At 36.8% G+C, this 17,590-nt stretch overlaps 1 protein-coding gene across 4 annotated transcripts in view; it reads right to left on the minus strand.

The window, feature by feature from the left end:
- Positions 1 to 17,590, minus strand: part of WAC (WW domain containing adaptor with coiled-coil) — a 56,150-nt gene that overhangs the window by 37,064 nt on the left and 1,496 nt on the right. For all 4 annotated transcript variants that reach the window (XM_053990803.1, XM_053990793.1, XM_053990783.1 and 1 more), the window contains exon 3: positions 16,633 to 16,828. In XM_053990803.1, the coding sequence (XP_053846778.1) occupies positions 16,633 to 16,828 (196 nt within the window). The remainder of the gene's footprint in view (positions 1 to 16,632; positions 16,829 to 17,590) is intronic.

Consider the following 17,590-nt stretch of genomic DNA (forward strand, 5'->3'; position numbering starts at 1 on the left):
ACTGAGTAGACTAAATTTTCCTGCACCTCAGTCTCTGCAATAAAGGTACTGACATCTAGAACACCAAAAGCAGCACTTTCCCAAATGGCCACTTGCTTCTGGCCTCCCTACCAACTACTCTTGAAGGCAACCTGGTTTTCCTCAATGTGAAAACACTTGAACAGCTGAAACGAGAAAGGAGACAATTCTCAACATCTTTTAGATCTGTATTTGTGCCTAAGCTCAAGGCACCTGAAAAGTTCCATCTACAATTAAACAAGGACAACCATTCCACGCTGCAACCTTATTTTAAATTTCCTGCTCTTAAGGCCTCCCATTCCTCTAAAATTTCTAAGTAAGTAAAAACTCTTCCATTGTTCTTAATGGGATTTTTTTAAAGTTCCAAGTGTTCACATAAATCACACCAAACTAAGAATAGTAATTTTGTTACACATTTCAGGGAAAAACCAAGATATTGCAAATATAACACTCACCTAGCTTTTACTTTCCCTACTGAGAAATTTCTCAATACCCAGGGGGTACTACATGAACATGAAGTTGTATAGCAATCTAGCATTCATAGTAAATAAGAAGTCAAAGTGATTTGAAAATGGCAAAGACTTTATCTTATGGGCAATTACAGTAAAGAACAGTAAAGGACTGATAGGTAGGAGTGAATGGAGTAATAAAAAACCAATTGTTTCAAAGTCTTCAGAGAGCTACACACAGAGAACATGACTAAATGACACAGTATAGTGCAAAATGAGAGCCATTATAATGCAAATTCTGTCTTCTGAGCCTTCTAACTACACAAACAGTGACAAAATTGCTATTTCAAACTTCTTTCTCCCCACCTTTAACCCTGCAGGTTAGAAAGACAGTCCATCACAAAAGCAAAAAGAGGTACACCAACACCAAACTGTTTAGTACCCTACAAAGCTTAAAGATCAATTTGCCCAAACATGTGTTACTGCAACCTGAACCAGCACTACCTCAAAACCTTTGCCTACACTATGTTGGCTAAAATTGTATGCTATCCTCTATAAAGATATAAGGAGAAAAAAAAAAAAAAAATAAGGATAACACACTAAGTCTCATAGTTAAACACAGTTTTTCAAAAGCTAGACCATAATCCTACACCTAAAGTATCCTGCATGGTCAGAGCCAGGCAGAATGACTTAGTATGGGGGCAAGTTAGGCTTGTCAAAGCAATACTTACAACCATGACACACTTGTGATGCACATGCCTAACAACAACAAAAGCCCATGTATAGATGCACTTGATTTCTCCCCCAAGATATAATTAGTATATCATAATTACAAGGCTGTACTCCTCAGTTACACCAACAGTCTCAATTTTTTTTAGACACTGATCATGTAGTGAAACAGTTGTTTGATATTTTTTTATTAGCCATTCTTTTAGTCTTTATTTACTATATTCTTCTACTGAGGTAAAAATCATTATAATTTCTTAATGTATTTTTGTAGGTTGTTCAACACAGACATATTTTAATTTATTTCTGCTAAGCGGTAAAATCACCTCCCTTTTTCAAGGAAAAAAATGAGATGAGAATTTACCAGATGGCTTTGTTTGAACAGTCCCTTCAAAACATTAAAATGCACATCAATGCATTTAATTTACCATAATCCCATACCACAGTTGCAGTATCACTACATTTTGTTCAGCATGCCAAGATGTACATGGTGATTTTTAAATATTGTAGCGGCCTAAATACACCACCACCGTGACTCTACTCTAACAGGCATTTCCCAAACATGAGAAAGAGCCAACAACATACCTATTATACCAATAAAATATTGTGAAGCCAATTCTATCCAACCCATGAACAAACCCCTCAAATTCACTGTGCAGACTTTCAAACCCCACATGGTGTATCAGTTCAGCAGCATGCCCCCATTTCACACTGTGCCCAGCCCCAGTACTGTCACCAAGCACTCTGCAGGAGTATCAGAGCAGCTGCAGCAAGTCACACCCACCTCCAGCTGGCCCCGATAGGCCAACACTACTATGCAGCAGTTTCTTCAAAAGGGGCCCCTTGGCCTGTCAGAGCTGCAGTCCCCCCAGACTGTCCACCCACACGCATCCATCAGGAACCCTGTCCTACCTGAGCTGCCCTCAGCTGCATAAAAACTCATCATGGCTGCTCCAGCAATGCCGACTGCCTCCTGTCACCAGGACAAGCCATGTGGGCATTTACAGGGCCGGCCATAAATGCATGCTGATGGTGCAGGGTAATTACAGGTTTGGGTTCACCACCCAGACCTCCGTTCTGTTTTACACATAATACCCCTTTATATTTGGATCTGTACCCAAACTTCAGGAATGAGCATACAAAAGGACTGCTGAACTGCTGTTTGCTGTTGGAAAGCCTACAAGGCCAAAGTAGATGATACTCTGGAGAACAAGAATTTTAGGCACTTCAAACAAGTTAAGGGCTTGAACACTGTATGTACACATGACAACCATATTACCAAATTACCTTTTTATACTGAGGCAGCAAGGTTTTAGTATGTGGTTAAATCCATGCACAGCTGTCACCTAAGAATCTGAAGGTCCAGCCAAGCAAGTGGTGACAGCTCAAGTTGTCTGAGAAAGTTGCTGAAGATGTTTAAAAGGCCAGAGAGCAACCCACAAACAGAGGTCCACCTCTAAAAACAAGGGGGTTCCCCTCACTTGAATGATAATTTGCGAAGCCTAACCCTGAGCCATTTTAAGGTGGCTGTGACTTGCCACCAGCTCTGTATCTCCCAGCTGCATGCCTGGCAAAGCAGATCACGAGAACAGGATCACCAGGACTAGTCCATACCCCAGAAACAGGCCTGATAAGAGAGAGCATACTACTGTCCCTTGAGACAGTTCCTCATGGCAACTTTTCACCTTTTCCTCTTACAATTAGACCTTACTTACTAGCTACACTTTCCTCAGGAAAGAGGAACAAAGACTTGGTTTTGCACTCCTTATTAGTGTATTTTCAGATTTAGCAATTGCTGATATGTATCTTTGATGCACCATAAGGAAATTCATACTGTGTTATAAATACTCCAATTCAGTTTCAGAACTCCCCATGGAAATGTTTACTGCACAATCACAGTGAGTTTCCTCAGTTTAATCATTATTTTGAAAGCGGTTAAAGCTGGAAAGAGCTACTCCTAACTGGAAGATGGCCAACAAGGGCATCAGCCCTACGGTTATATAAAACTGTAGTGGTGCAACTGTGTGAGCAAGTCTTCCCTAGTGATTAACAAGTCATAGGGCAGGTCAGAGTCAAGGTTAAAATATCACAGCTATCTTCTAGCCTTTCCAACAAAAATCACATCTTCCTTACTAATGCATGAAAATCACCAGAAAGCACAAAGAGCAAGAGTCTAGGAACCAATTCAAAATTGACTTGATGCCTACTAAAGATTTGAGATTCTGTTACATTAGGACTCCTTTTAATGTTTTTGTAAGTTTTTTCCATATCCCAAGCACTGAATCCAAGACACTTTGAACTGCAACATGGGCTCAAAACTATGCTGGACTTGAAAAACAGCTGGAACTCAAAGATGGTCTGCTCCTTCAGTCCCTCTGAGGGAAGTGGGATTCAGGAAGGGCTTTAGGAGAGTCACTGCTTCTGTGCCCACACACCAGGCATGTGGAAAGAAACACTGGGCAGCAAAAAAGCAAGGAAGGTCATTACCTTTGTGACAACTCCATCTGTACTTTCTATGACTCCATGTTCCACCTCTCAGCTAACATGCAATCAAATTAAACTACAGACAATATCAGAATCTGAACTTCTTCAAAAGAACAAATACTACCAAGTGACAGATAGTAATTAGTTGTTAACAAAGACTTAACAGCAAGATAAGTTTATGGTGGTGATATTATGGGGATAAGTAATTAAGAAGACTTCTTCAAATGGTAAAAATTATAGAAATTTATCTAGGATAAGCCTAAATTAAAATGTCTAAAGTGTATTTTAACTGGCTTTATTTCAGTGCAAATCTTTGTGCAGAACACTTCTAAAGTACTGCACATGGGAGGAAATAAAGCAACACAATAGGAACACAATACCCAACATGCCAGCAGTAACAGAACAGCCTATCATGGTCATTTTGATTTGCCAAATGTAAAAGTGGTAAGACAAAACAATTTTTCTTCACTGCATTTTTATGTGGCCTAGTGTATTGAAATAAACATGGCTGCCTTCCACATGCAACCAAAAGCATAAAAACTTGCAATTTTCCTAGCAGAGCAGTAGCCCCAGAGAATACACCAACTGTGCAGTAACGTCTTCCAGAAATTCATAACCTACTAAGTTGAATGCACAAGGCTTTGCCAAAGAAAGAAAATCTAGCCTGATCACTGTACTGCCTAACTACATACTCATTATGCCCCCCCAAATAAATGTTTTATACCAGTCAAGTAGCAGCTCTATTGAGCAAAAAATCTTACAAAGCCTTATTTCATTCCCTACCCTTCTCCTGCCACACTGCCAATCCAGGACAGCAAAGTCCGTACTGTTTTGCAATATCCGATTCACAGGGTAAGCATTCCAATGTAAAGAAGTTCCTTTTTTCTCCAAGTTACAATTCACACAGAATTTCACAGACATCAGCCAAAAACATTGCTATAAACAGACCAGGAGTCATACATACATGGAGCAGCACAAAGGACCAAATGCAGATGAAAATCATACTGTAAACATATAGTTTTATTCATAATACAATCATTCTTCTAAAATGGTAGTAAGAAAATGACACCCTAAAAAGGAAAAGTGAGGAGCAGTAAACTAATGAAAGTCAAGGACTCATTTTACTAATGCAATACTCAGCAAATGCAAAGGCATTACTGATTATTAAAATGAAAAAGATAAAAGTTAAATCTTATATATTGTGTAATGTACAGTAAATTTTATTTTGCTCTTTGCTGCTTGCTTTTCTCTTTTTAATTAGTTATACTTGGGTTCTCCTCACTGATAGAGCAGATAAACTTTTTGTCCAACCATCCTATCATTTGCTCCTTTCCTTGTTACAGCTACAGCTTAATAATTAAATAATTTTGGGGTTGTTTTCTTTCTCCCCTCAGTTCACCTCCCAGGAGCAATGAGAAATCACTTTTCAAATTAAGACACAACTTTGAAAATTATCAGGTTCACTAACAAGGTCCACTGAATGCAGTAAATTTCTGTATGATCCAGTACTCAAATGTCACAAATCATAGAGCTGAAAAAAGCCTCAGAGATGAAAAATGGACTTTCAGCACACTCCAGACATAATTCCTACCGATTTTCTTCTTCAAAGAAAATCAGTATATGGCAGTTTCCTTCACATCTCAATTATCGAAATAAACAAAGACTGGACAAATATTTTTACCATCACCCATAAAGACGTTTATTCTTTACTTTGAAGTGGGGTAAACAGTATCATTTGAAAGAATTTGCCTGTTTCTTAATAATTAAGGCACACTCCTAAATTTTAGCTTCTAAACATTTCTGGTAAGACTCAAAGGTTACTAAAATAGATTAAACAAATTATAATCTACAAAACGGATTTATGTGGAATTAAAAGCTATGGGTTTTAAAAACTATGAGACAAGTTCTGCAGATTAACTGCAATTTCCTCCCTATAGGGAACCTTAGGTTCAGGTCACCTAATACAATGAAAAACTGCTAGCAACATCCTCAACACTGCTGAAGATCTACTAAGACACGCACTTCATTTGAGATCAATCGACTTGAAAAAAGCAGCTTAAGCAGTTTCACCCATGGAAAATGTGAGTGAGTACCATGAATTACAGCAACACAGAGTCATATTTCTAACTCTCTGGCTCATGACACCAGAAGATTTCAGTGTGTTTAATAAAAAAACAAAATCCTTGTTCAATATCACTAATGACAGTCTGAAGTATTTTTAAGCTTGCAACACTAATTAACATGACCATATTTGTACAATGAGTGGGACATTGCTCTAAAAAGAAAGGAGGTAGGTTGAGAAAAAGCTGAACTCTGTCTTCATTCTGGACTGTGGCTCTCAAAACATTTACATCTCTAATATGGTGTCAGAGACTACCCAAGAGAGATTCTTACAACCTCAAGTAACAGCTTCATATAGAGACTTTTTAATTATTATGACATGCAAAAACAGATGTGTTAAACTGACAGCTAGGATCCTTACCACAAACTAATAACCACGTTATCTGAACTCCATATGGATCAGCTTAGCAAAGAGACAATGGACTGAACTTCCCCTTCAAAACTCTCCTCAGCAACACACCACAAAACCCAAATGAGCCTCCCATGAACACGTTGTAATACAGCACTGAGAGTCAAGCTCAGGGATGGAAGTCTAACAGCACCACAAAACACTCTACTACCTCCAGCAACATTTCCACAAACTGATCAACTAAGATTAAGCAGAAGACGGATTCTCTATTTCTGATTCACATTAATTGTCAGTAGCTAATTCCAAATTTAGAAATTTTTTCCTCTCAAAAGCCAAGAAAAACTAGACAACTCAAGACATTAAAAAAAAATACATTAGTCATCTGGGGCAACAGGCACATACTCAAATGCTTCATGAAAATTAGGCTCAAGGGATACTGAAGTAAGTAACAATTCCTTTAACATTGCAGGAGGGGGAGGGGGCAAGCGTCATAAATTTTACTTTTCGTTCAAGGAGCTTCCAAAAGAACATAAAACACTGGAAGAACCACTGATATTTATCAACACACACCTCAGACGGGAGTTACTCAAATGCAGACATTTCATAAATACTGTGTATTTCAGTATTTTTAGATTACAAACAGCATAGTAGGACTGTGAAAGACTAATACACCATAACCCAGTCATCACAAACTGTAGTTTGATTAAAATCACAGGTCAGGCAAAACAATTTCTGCTTATAAAGGAAAAAAAAAGCAGTTGCCCAAACACAGCTCCGAGACTATTTCCCCTTTTTCTATGTATCCCCAGCACCAAATTAGCACACCCACTCAGAAACTCCAAACAATTAAGTAAGATATGACAACTTAATCTCCCTAACAAAATCCACTGAGCAAAAATAAGGTTAATTAAGAACAAGGCCAGGTTGTTTAGCAACTCTCAAATTTCTTTTGATGTTTTGAGGATAGCTTCTTGAGGACAAACAAGTTTAAACAGAAGACCCTATGAATGCACTATTACTTACAAATGAACTTGCATCGAATGTTTCCATTACTAGGCTTAGAATAAGGAAGGTGAAGCTAGAAATTTCTATGCACATAGGTAGTGCCACACAATGACAAATGCTTGTGAACTTCATCCCATTTTAAGTTTCCTTCATCTCAACTGAGCATACACTATTGACAGTCAGCAATTCAACAAGTACATGGTGCTCCAGAAGCACTAAAAAAAGGGAGTCTGTTACAAAACATTACTGCAATCCTGCAAAAAGATTAGCCACACACAAAACACACTTATACATCCTTAATCAGAAAGCTGTGGCAGAAACAATGTCTAACCACATTAATACAAGGCAAGTAAAAAAAAGGCCTCATGTATCTTCTTAAATGTGTCTTAAAATAGTAACTGTCAGATTATCTCAAATTTGTATCTTAAGATACATCAAACACAATAGAAGAACCAACCTCCACTTCAATACCAGATCATTCCTTGAGCACTAGTAATATCTGCTATTTGAACTTCCTTTTCTTCTAAGACTACAGCAATGTCCATGTCTCAATAAAACAGAGAAAGCATTATTTCACCTAAAATTTAGATAGTGAGTGATCTGCCTATAAAGAATTCTGGAATATTTCTGTTTTCAGAAAGATTACTCTTTTTTTCCTGGACATGTTATTTCTTCACCAGAAATGAGAAACCTAACTTGAAAATATTTAGTATTAAAAGCAGCAATTGCTCACTACACTTTTATATAACTTGAAAAATTACTAGTTTTAGACAAAATACATTTTCACTTCTGCACATACTATGCCATGTGTATTTATTACAGTATAGATATACAACAAGCATAATTTTAATGCTTATTTAATTTTTTAATGCTTATTTTAATGTTTATTTAATTTTCAACTGGGAATTGTTTTTGAAGAGATGCTAGTAATACTCAAAAAAAAAAAAAAAGAAAAAAAAAAGAGAGAACAAAAACAAGTCAAATTACTTTCTGTCATGTTGAAGTTCTTCCCTAATAAAGGAATGCTGGCCCACAGCTCTAGGAGGAAGCAAAGATGGCAAGCAAGGATTGACCTAAGAATTAATATATATAGTGGTGTGGTTTAAAAAAAAAACAGATTCACAGCTTTATTTCAGGCTGGCCCAGCTCAGCTTAAAAAGGTTAGCTCAGCTTAACAAAGGTATTGTGCAACAGAGCTTTCAAGCATCTAAAGCACAATAGGTGACAGGACAATTCATCCCTCTTCCCATTAAGTAATTCTTAAATACATACATCAAATTCAACTGGTCTTTCCTGGAACTACCTTACTAGAGGAAAATAAGCCTCTTCATGAAAGCTGTAGTTATGCTTACAAACTCAAAATCTATTTTACAATTGTTTGATTGCTTAAGTGTCTAATTTTATTTCTCTAGTTAAGTAAACACTCTCAAAAGGACTATACAAAAACTGCAATCATTATTATCAACAGTGTCTAGCCAGTATGAGGTGAACTTTATATTACTTGAAGAGGATCATATTATCTCTTGTATTAAAGTAAGCAGAAATAGCATTCTTTCAAATGAACAGTTTTTAAAATGAAGTCTATGTTATCTGTCAGCAGCGGGTGCCTGAACGAGGAATCTACTCAAACAACTTAACTAGATGAGTTCAAAACTCTTATGTTATTCAAGGGGCACAGCTGGCATGAACACACCACCATGCAGAAGAACATAATTATGTGAAATAAACACAGCAGAAAAAAAAATAGGTAGAAAAAATTACCGAAGCTGTATTGTGGTGTTTATGTACAAATGTGCATTATTTATTATATACCTTAATAAAAAAACATTCTTTGTGGGTTTTTCCACATTGGGAGTGAATAGGTATGTTTGAAACATAAAAATGAGATGAGTAGGACAGACAATAATTTCCTTTCCCTGTTTTTGCTACTGATAGACATGGATAATTGATAACTCTGCTGCTCCAAAAAGCTCAGTAACAAACCTAGAAAAACAAAGATTGTTGATTTGGAGAACATAAAAAAGCACAATATTTAGAAATCTGGGAAACCATCACAGAGGAACTATTCTGTGTAGCTGGGATGGAACTATGAATCTGTTTCATAAAAGTATTTTCAGAAAGCCTGACACTACTGAATATATATAGCAGGTCGCAGAAACTATATTGACAGGTATCAGAAAAGTAATGATAAAGTTTAGACCAAAAAAAGACATTTTGAAGATTTCTGCTGCCCCTCAAAGACAGGGAATTTAGCTCATTTAGCACACTGTATTTCTGGCTGCCTTTTCCTTATCATGAAGTACTTGAAAGCTGTTCTACATCTCTTTTTTTTGAGTGATGACAAAAGGAGAGTATTCTCATTTTTTATCATACCTCTGTTGTAGAACCAAAACAAGTTAGTTATGTTTTAACATTGCGACAGAAACTTTGACAGACTGCTCCTTTGCAACTTTCCTTTGTAACAACAATCACATTAAGGAACAGATGATTATTCCCAAGTACTACAGGGCCTAATCATAGGTCTCTAGGCCTCGTTTTTTATTAATTTCAAACACAATGTAACATTGCTGCATGCATGGAGAGGTAAGTCAAGGCCACAAAAGCTTAAGAGACATCTCTTAATGGACCTGGTAAAAAGAGTGAAGTCTCTTGTCAGTCATCTGCTCAAAAATTTATCTCCCTTTCCAGTGACCTGAAGGATAGGCTTTCCAACTGGACATACCAAGGGGGACGCTAATCACTGTCTACAAGTATCTGAACGGAGGGTGTCAGAGGATGGATCCAGGTTCTTCTCAGCAGTGTCAAACAACAGGGCAAGAAGCAATGGGCACAAACTGTGGTGCAAGAAGTTCCACCTGAATATGAACAAGGAAGAACTTCTTTACTGCCCGAGTGACGGAGCATTGGAGATTGTTGCCCAGGGCGGTTGTGGAGTCTCCCTCACTTCAGAGATTCAAAAACCATCTGGACACAATCCTGCGTGCCCTGTGTTCTAGGAAGACCCTGCTTGAGCAAGGAGTTTGGACCCCTGTGGCCCCTTCCAATCTGACTCACTCTGTGATTATTCTTGAACAGTATTCCATTGGTCTACTTCCAGTTAGCAGGCAAGTACAATTTGTGCCTTAGAACACACATCTCACTTCACAAGCTTGAAAGCAGGGAGAAAAAGGGAAACAATCCTTACTGAAGAGCTACACAGGGAATGATCTCTCTGTACAGCAAGAGGTTTTTCCCTGAAAATACCCATGAAATTGCATAAAAGCCTGACTTCGTAAACAAATGCAGTTACCCCTGCAAGTTGTGTGCCATTAAATTACTATTATTCACAGAGAAGTTATTACAGCATCACCTCCCCTCTCAGCCAGAGCAGAGGCAGAGCATTCTCTCCCAAGTTCTGTAGAGCATTCTCTCCCAAGTTCTGTACAGCTTCAGTGATACTTGGCTTACTGGACACGTTACACTGAATAGGTAGAAATGGCCAGGAAAACAAATGTAAACTGTCAATTAACAGTATTTCTCTTAAAAAGCAGCCATGTCCCAAAACATGGTTAAGGAATAATTCTAACTGGGGGCCATTGGGGAATGCAGAGCAAAATGCTATATAATTTACAATTGCTATCTTGACTATGGCCTAGTAGCAGGCAGCTCATCAGAAACCAATAGTTTTCATTACTTCTTTTCATCTTCAGAAAAGCAACCCAAAAGTACAAGTTTAGTAAACTGTATATTCCGTTTCTGTAAAGTCAGAGGCAAGTAGCATAGGTTAAGCATGATGCTAAGTAAAAATCATTCCCTTCTGATTAGCTCACATACCAAAAACAACCAAAGTCACCAAATCTTGCATATTGTCAGTTATTTTCTCATTTCCAAAATACAGAATCTGCTTATGTACAAAAGCTTACCAGGTCTAGCAAGCAGATTGACTGAACATACTACATTTACAAACCAATGAATTCTTAAAACTAAGATACATATTTGCTTATACAGAACAAAAATGGAAACCTTCAGAGGACCTATTTACACATCTGAATTTTATACTCTCACATATAAAAGAATGCAAAAGCAGTAAGTGAAAATTCCCAAAGTCCTAATAGAAACAGAGGTTGGGAAGCAGCTGCATCAACAGGTTACAAACAAATAGCTCTGCTTATTAACATTTGATGTAGCCTCCATTTCAGATCAAGTCTCACACTAATACATCTTTACTCTAGCAACCTACACCAGATACTTGAACTTCATTAGGAGAAACAGAGGACTCCATCCACCTGCATGAATAAAAACTTGGTGTTTAACACCAATATATTAATATCACAATTCTTACCTAACATCAATAATATAAAATTAGGGGGTTTTATATTCCATTCTGTGCTTGTTAAAAGCAAGCCTAGCAGGTACTTTTCAAAAGCAATTTTCAATATTAACATTCTAAACCTCTAGATTTAAAAAGTATAAACACAAGTCAGATCTTTTATTATGACTCTATGAGCACATACTTTTCAATTTCTTTTCTACTAGAGATCCTTGCAACAGCGTAACACCAAAAAAATGGTTATAATACAACTGATCCCATAAAAATTCTCCTCAGAAATATTGTCAAATCCACTGAGTAAATGGAAAACTACTCTCTACCTGAAAGTTCTAAATTTGAAAGCAAACCTAAAACTAAAACCCTGTCTGAAGGCAGTAGAACTAATAAAACTTAAAAGAAAGCTTTTATAAATACCAGAAAGCAGAAACTTACTTTTCCCATTTTTTATTAAAATCCAAAGAAAAGCTTCTAAAAGGTGAATGATCCTGGAAGCAATTCTATTTTTCTTAAAAAACAAACCAGTCAACCTCTACCTCTTTAAAGCCATCCAAACAGCCAACATTCAAGGAATAGTGAAGTGAATCACTAAATCTACACTTGGCTGCTGGGGGATATTCAAAGCATGTTTCATGGAGAGCTCACTCTCCTTTGTGATCAGACTTCTCTCATCCCAGTTTTGACCATAGAGTCAAATGGTTTTCACAGTAATGAATAATTACTTTAACATTAACAGCAGTTAATAGTAACTACACAGATAGAATCTACTCCAGCTTCTTCCTGAACCCTTCACAATGTTCCATTACTCTCAGACTTGCCTCTTTCCACCTACCCTGCAATTTCCTCTCTACAAGGCCCATTGCCCAAGCATCTTCCATTCTCTTGTAGCTGCACTAACACCCTGTTCATTGTTTCACTGGCCAGTGATGACACTAATCAGCAGTTCCCCTTTACTGCCAGGGCTGCCAACACAGGAACCTAACACAGCTCTCTGTTCAGGGCTATTTGCTATTTGTTCAGGCCTTTGCTATGAGGACTCTGAACTCCTTCAGGAACCAGTGAAACAAAGCAAGCCAACGAAGAATGACAGAAGCTCCCACCACCACTTTGATAAAAATAGAAACCCATTATTTAAAACATTTCATTCAGCCTCTAACAGCAGTAAGATTTTTAATCTTAGAATTCTATTAGTCAGTAGCAGTCCTCACTGACAAATGTTCTTAATTGCCAGTTAAAAAAACAACAACAACTCACATGCAAAAGAAACAGTCACAATGCTTCAATTATACTTTGGAATTTAAATATCTCAAGTTATAATTGAATTTCATTAAAAGAGCCTACACTACACAACAGCACACAATTCTGCAGAAGATTTCATGCTATGTACATTTACACCCTCCAGTTGTTATTTTAAGCAATTCAGTAAGATCATGGCATGAAGCAAAGTTTCCAAGTCTCTTAAACATAAATGTAGTGAAACACGCAGTATTTTCTTCACAGTAAGAAACAATTGAGTAGACGTGGCTTAAGTGAACAAACCTTGTTTGCATTAAATTCTACTGTGTATCTTACTGTGGGTCATTCTGCTCCACAGTTAGGCAGAAATACCCTCTGCCTTTTTATAACAAGGGTTGCATCTCGCATTTTTACTTTTAAATTATATATATTTATAGCTATATATCTCCCTTTCATTATTCCCAAAGCTACCCTACTTATCTGGCCTCTTTATTCTCTTTCCTAGACACCAGTATCTCATCATTCATGCATTTTAAAAGACCTACAACAGCCTTCCATCCTCAAGCCTGAGAGTCCTCAAATCTTTTTATTTCCCTTTTTCTTTAATGGAAACATTTCTCCACATCTACAAGGCCCTTCATAGTTCTATACCCCATAAACAATGCTGGCTTTAAGTCCCTATTTGTTACTGTTAAGAAACTTCACACTTGAGCTGGTCTCGTAAGACCCCCTAATCTCTTCAAACCCCACACTTGCCTATAGCAGCTGACCTATAAATAAGAGATGCACTGAGGGGGGGGAAGCTGTTCATTATGTTTTAAACACTTACATACAGAGACAATAACCCCATGCACAGGGACCTGAAAGCAAGAACAAAGTTAAGGCAGTTTTTTGATATGCTGCATGTGCAAGTGCTCTTAGGAAACCAGGAATGTGACAAAAACTTGCAATTACTCCACGGTGTTTAGTCCAAGGTAAACTTGGAAGTCTCTCTCCAGAGAACAACTGTCTCTGTACACAGTCTCTTTCCAGAGAAACCATGCAGTAAGCAACTTTGAAAAATGCTTTGTTTGCACTGTATCAGTATGGAGGGCTTACCCATAACATGTTTTAAAACCTTAATTGAATTTCTCACGATGGATTACAATTCTGCAAAAGATTCTGCCATGAATATTACAAAAATAAGCTGTTACAAAAAGTACCTTTATAAACATACTAAGGATATTAATAGGAGGTGTTTCTACCATTTTTGACTAATTAAATTTCAGTCAATTCCTGCTTTTATTTTAAAGGTGTACACTTAAATCTTGAAATGACATTTAAATGACATTCTGCATTTACCACAAAAACATGAACCAGTCATGACTGAATCAGTGTGCTACACCACTGTATCTTCCCATTTCTCTTCAGAGCTAAAATTACTAAGAGATGTATAGGAATTCTTTCTAAAGATTGAGTTGAGAGGGAGAGATCAGGTTAAATCGGCTTTATGTTCAGTAGTAATACTCCAAATTTATGTCCTATTTTGTTTTCTAAGGTTTGAGAGAAGAAGAGATTGTTCATTTGGGACTTTAATTCAGTTTAGGAAAATAAATACTACAGGTGTTTCAATGAGATTTGCTTTGTTGAGTTCAGCTAGATCACAGGAAGGCAGCAACATCTGTAGTAGTTTCAAACTGAGCAGCACCAATTTTAAAATAATGCACAGCAATTACAAAAAATAAAAAACCACTCAGCTTCTTTCCTCCTCTATGAAGAATGAAAAAAAAACCAAAAACAAAAACAAGACAGGCAATTATAGTAGTATCATAGCAAATTAATACTTCCTAGTCCTATAAAGGCTTAGATAAAAAATATTAGCACTTTTGTAACGTTTTTCTTTTTTCCACTGTATGTCTCTAATCGCAAAACTAAGGGAATACTATAGCAATAGCAACCCTTCAGAGTAATTCAATAAACAGAGAAAATGGTAAATTTTATTATGTCTTTTGCCTATTAGCAACATGCAAATGTTTGTTACACTACAGCACTTCACCTCTATTTTAACACCTACCTTCAATTCATACTGAGAGAAATATTCAGTATATCAAAGAAAAATTAATACCCTTCTGCCCACATCTGCTCAGCTTTGGTTTACTACATACAGTACACAGGATTTAACATAATTTTGGTTGTTGTGAATATATTTTCACAGAGGTGAAACTGTGGCCAAACTAACCTTACCAATGACACACAAAAAAATCACTTATTTACATTAAACAGTAAAAATGTTAAACTTTTAAAATTAGTAATTTCCCCTCAGACTGTTGCAGACTACTTCCTTCTTCCAGTCTGTTAACACATGATGTGAAAACACCTGCTTTCAGATCAGAATAAATGAAACTTTCTACTGTCTTAACTAGGAGAAGGTACAGCGGGATGGTGTTCCTTTCATTCACTAAACTACAAATAATTCATTTTCTTTCATCCTGACTGCATGCATACATGCTTCAGACCATTCCCCAGCTATGAAATCCAGCTGGACCTCATAAGGACTCCAGAATATCTCTATCCTACAACACTTCCAACACACAAACAAGCAAAGCACTCCCCACATAGAGCCTCATCCTCCAGATGTTTTCATATATGCATGATTCCACTAAATGCAGCTCTGTTCAAGAAGAAAAAATTACTGACTGTAGCAAAACTAAAGAGAACTGCAATAGAATGTGGGACTAATTTCTGGACAGGTGAACAGGAAATAAAAGAGGATATCTCTGTATCCTGAAAAGTAGCACAGAATAGCAGCATATGGGCATTGCACATTAATTTAATTCTGAGATTACTACACTTTCAATTATTATCAGATACAATGAAAATCAATGTATTAACAAAAAAGGCATGTTCTTATAATGCATCTACATACTTCTAAGACATTAACAGTGGTCTACAGAGCTTCTGCATTAAGTCAAAGAAGGAAAAACAAACAGGATTTATAAGAATAATGAGGTACCCATGAACACTTTTGTAGGGTTAAACTAGTATGTCCTAAAAAGGTACTTCAAAGATATTTCCTTTATTTTACTAAAACTATTATATCAAGTAAAACTAGTGCAGCAATAAATGTGTATGTACATCAGAATTTGCTAGCTTTATACAGAACAAAGAAGCACTGATTTAAAGCTCCAAATTCTTTACTTGAATACTTCACCTTGTACCTTGACACAAAGACCAATCAACAAAACAAAAGAACTTTTCCATATTCAGACAGCAACTGCAATTTCCTAAACTCTGGCTGTTTGTTACCTAACATTGTTTATTACCTGCAAAATCCCACTCTTTTCCTAGGAAGCAGGGACACAAAAATAAGATCAGTTAAAAAATACTGGGGATATTACTACTGTTTATAAACCTATAGAAACTTGACTGTGAACACACTTCTTCAAGCTCCTGTCAAGAAGGTTCTAGTATGTGCTACCTTTGATCATCTATTAAGAGTTCTACATAGCAGCTAAATACAAAGAAGATTTTTTCATTTCTGATGGGGTTTAGTCTATGAAGCATGTACCTACACAGTACTGCACCACAATACACAAAGTTATTAAAAAGGATGCAAAACAGCCAATATTTATTACTAATGAAAAATCCAGAAAACTATTTCATGTTATCAAATGTATGCCTAAATAAATGAGACATACTAGTTAAAATAATAATAAAAAAGGGTTTATTTAATCTTTGGGGCTGTAAGGAAAACTACCATACCTGTAAAAACCAGAAAATTAATAGGTGTTACAATGCCTCAGTGATTGTTTCCAACTGAATTCCCACTTTGGGTTCACTGCAGTCACCCTAGCTGAGTACAAGGCATGTTTAGTGTAAGACATCACTTGAGTGATACTGGCTAATTTTAATGAGAAATTAGTGATTGCTTAAGTAAAAGTTTGTTAAAGATAACTTACCACCATCCCTCTCTCTAACTCTGTGAGTATGCACACTTTTTGCTTTACTGTGCCCTGTGTTGTCACCGTATTTGTTTTCAGGACTGTCAGAGCGCCGCAGCATTTTATTTGGTGGTGAAGGATCTGTGGTGTCTCGCATCTTGTCATGACGATGATCACCACCACTGGGGTGACTCTTGGATGAGTACTTAAGAGCCTGCAACAGATAACAAGAAAATAGCCATCGACATTAGAGATAAAATTTAGAGACTTTTGCTTCTTTTTCAAAAGTACTTTTAAAAGTTAATTAATTTTCATTTCCTATTTAAAAAATCAGCATTAGTCTTCCTAGTTTTAATTACCTACGTTAAAGCAACAAGTTCTGTAATTAGAACTAAAACAAATTTCTCCCACTATTACATCCAGTGCAACACTTGCTGTTAAGAAGAATCTAGTTTCTCTATCTTCTCACTGATGTATCTCACTGATACACACTTTCAGCCATAAATGGGCCACCGTTCTTCAACACTTTTGGGAGAAGAAATAGTCTCCACTTGTTATTAGGAAAACAAACTTGAAGTTACACTGAATCAATGTAAACTTTGAGTATGTCCTCCATACTCTAATCAAGACCACTTGGTTGTGTCATTACCTTGAATTTCTGTGATGTTTTTTTCAGTACTAACATGCCTGCAATTAAAACAAAAATAATTCTACGGGGCCAAAACATGTCATGTAATAACTCATTCTAAAGTCTTTACCAAAAATTACATGTTCTGCCTCACTCTGACCTGCTCGGTTTTGTGAACTCCTGAGAGGCAAGTGTTTATATTTACGTGAACTGTCACTGACAGCTGCCTTGGACTGCTGTGCTGCACTTCAGCAATTCAAACACACAGAAATGCAGTAAAACAGTCTAATTCAGGGCCTACAGAGAGCAATATCACAACATACAGCTTTCTACAGACTCAAACCTGCA

Source organism: Vidua macroura, chromosome 1 (genome assembly GCF_024509145.1).
Source record: "Vidua macroura isolate BioBank_ID:100142 chromosome 1, ASM2450914v1, whole genome shotgun sequence".
In the NCBI taxonomy this organism is placed as follows: Eukaryota; Metazoa; Chordata; class Aves; order Passeriformes; family Viduidae; genus Vidua; species Vidua macroura.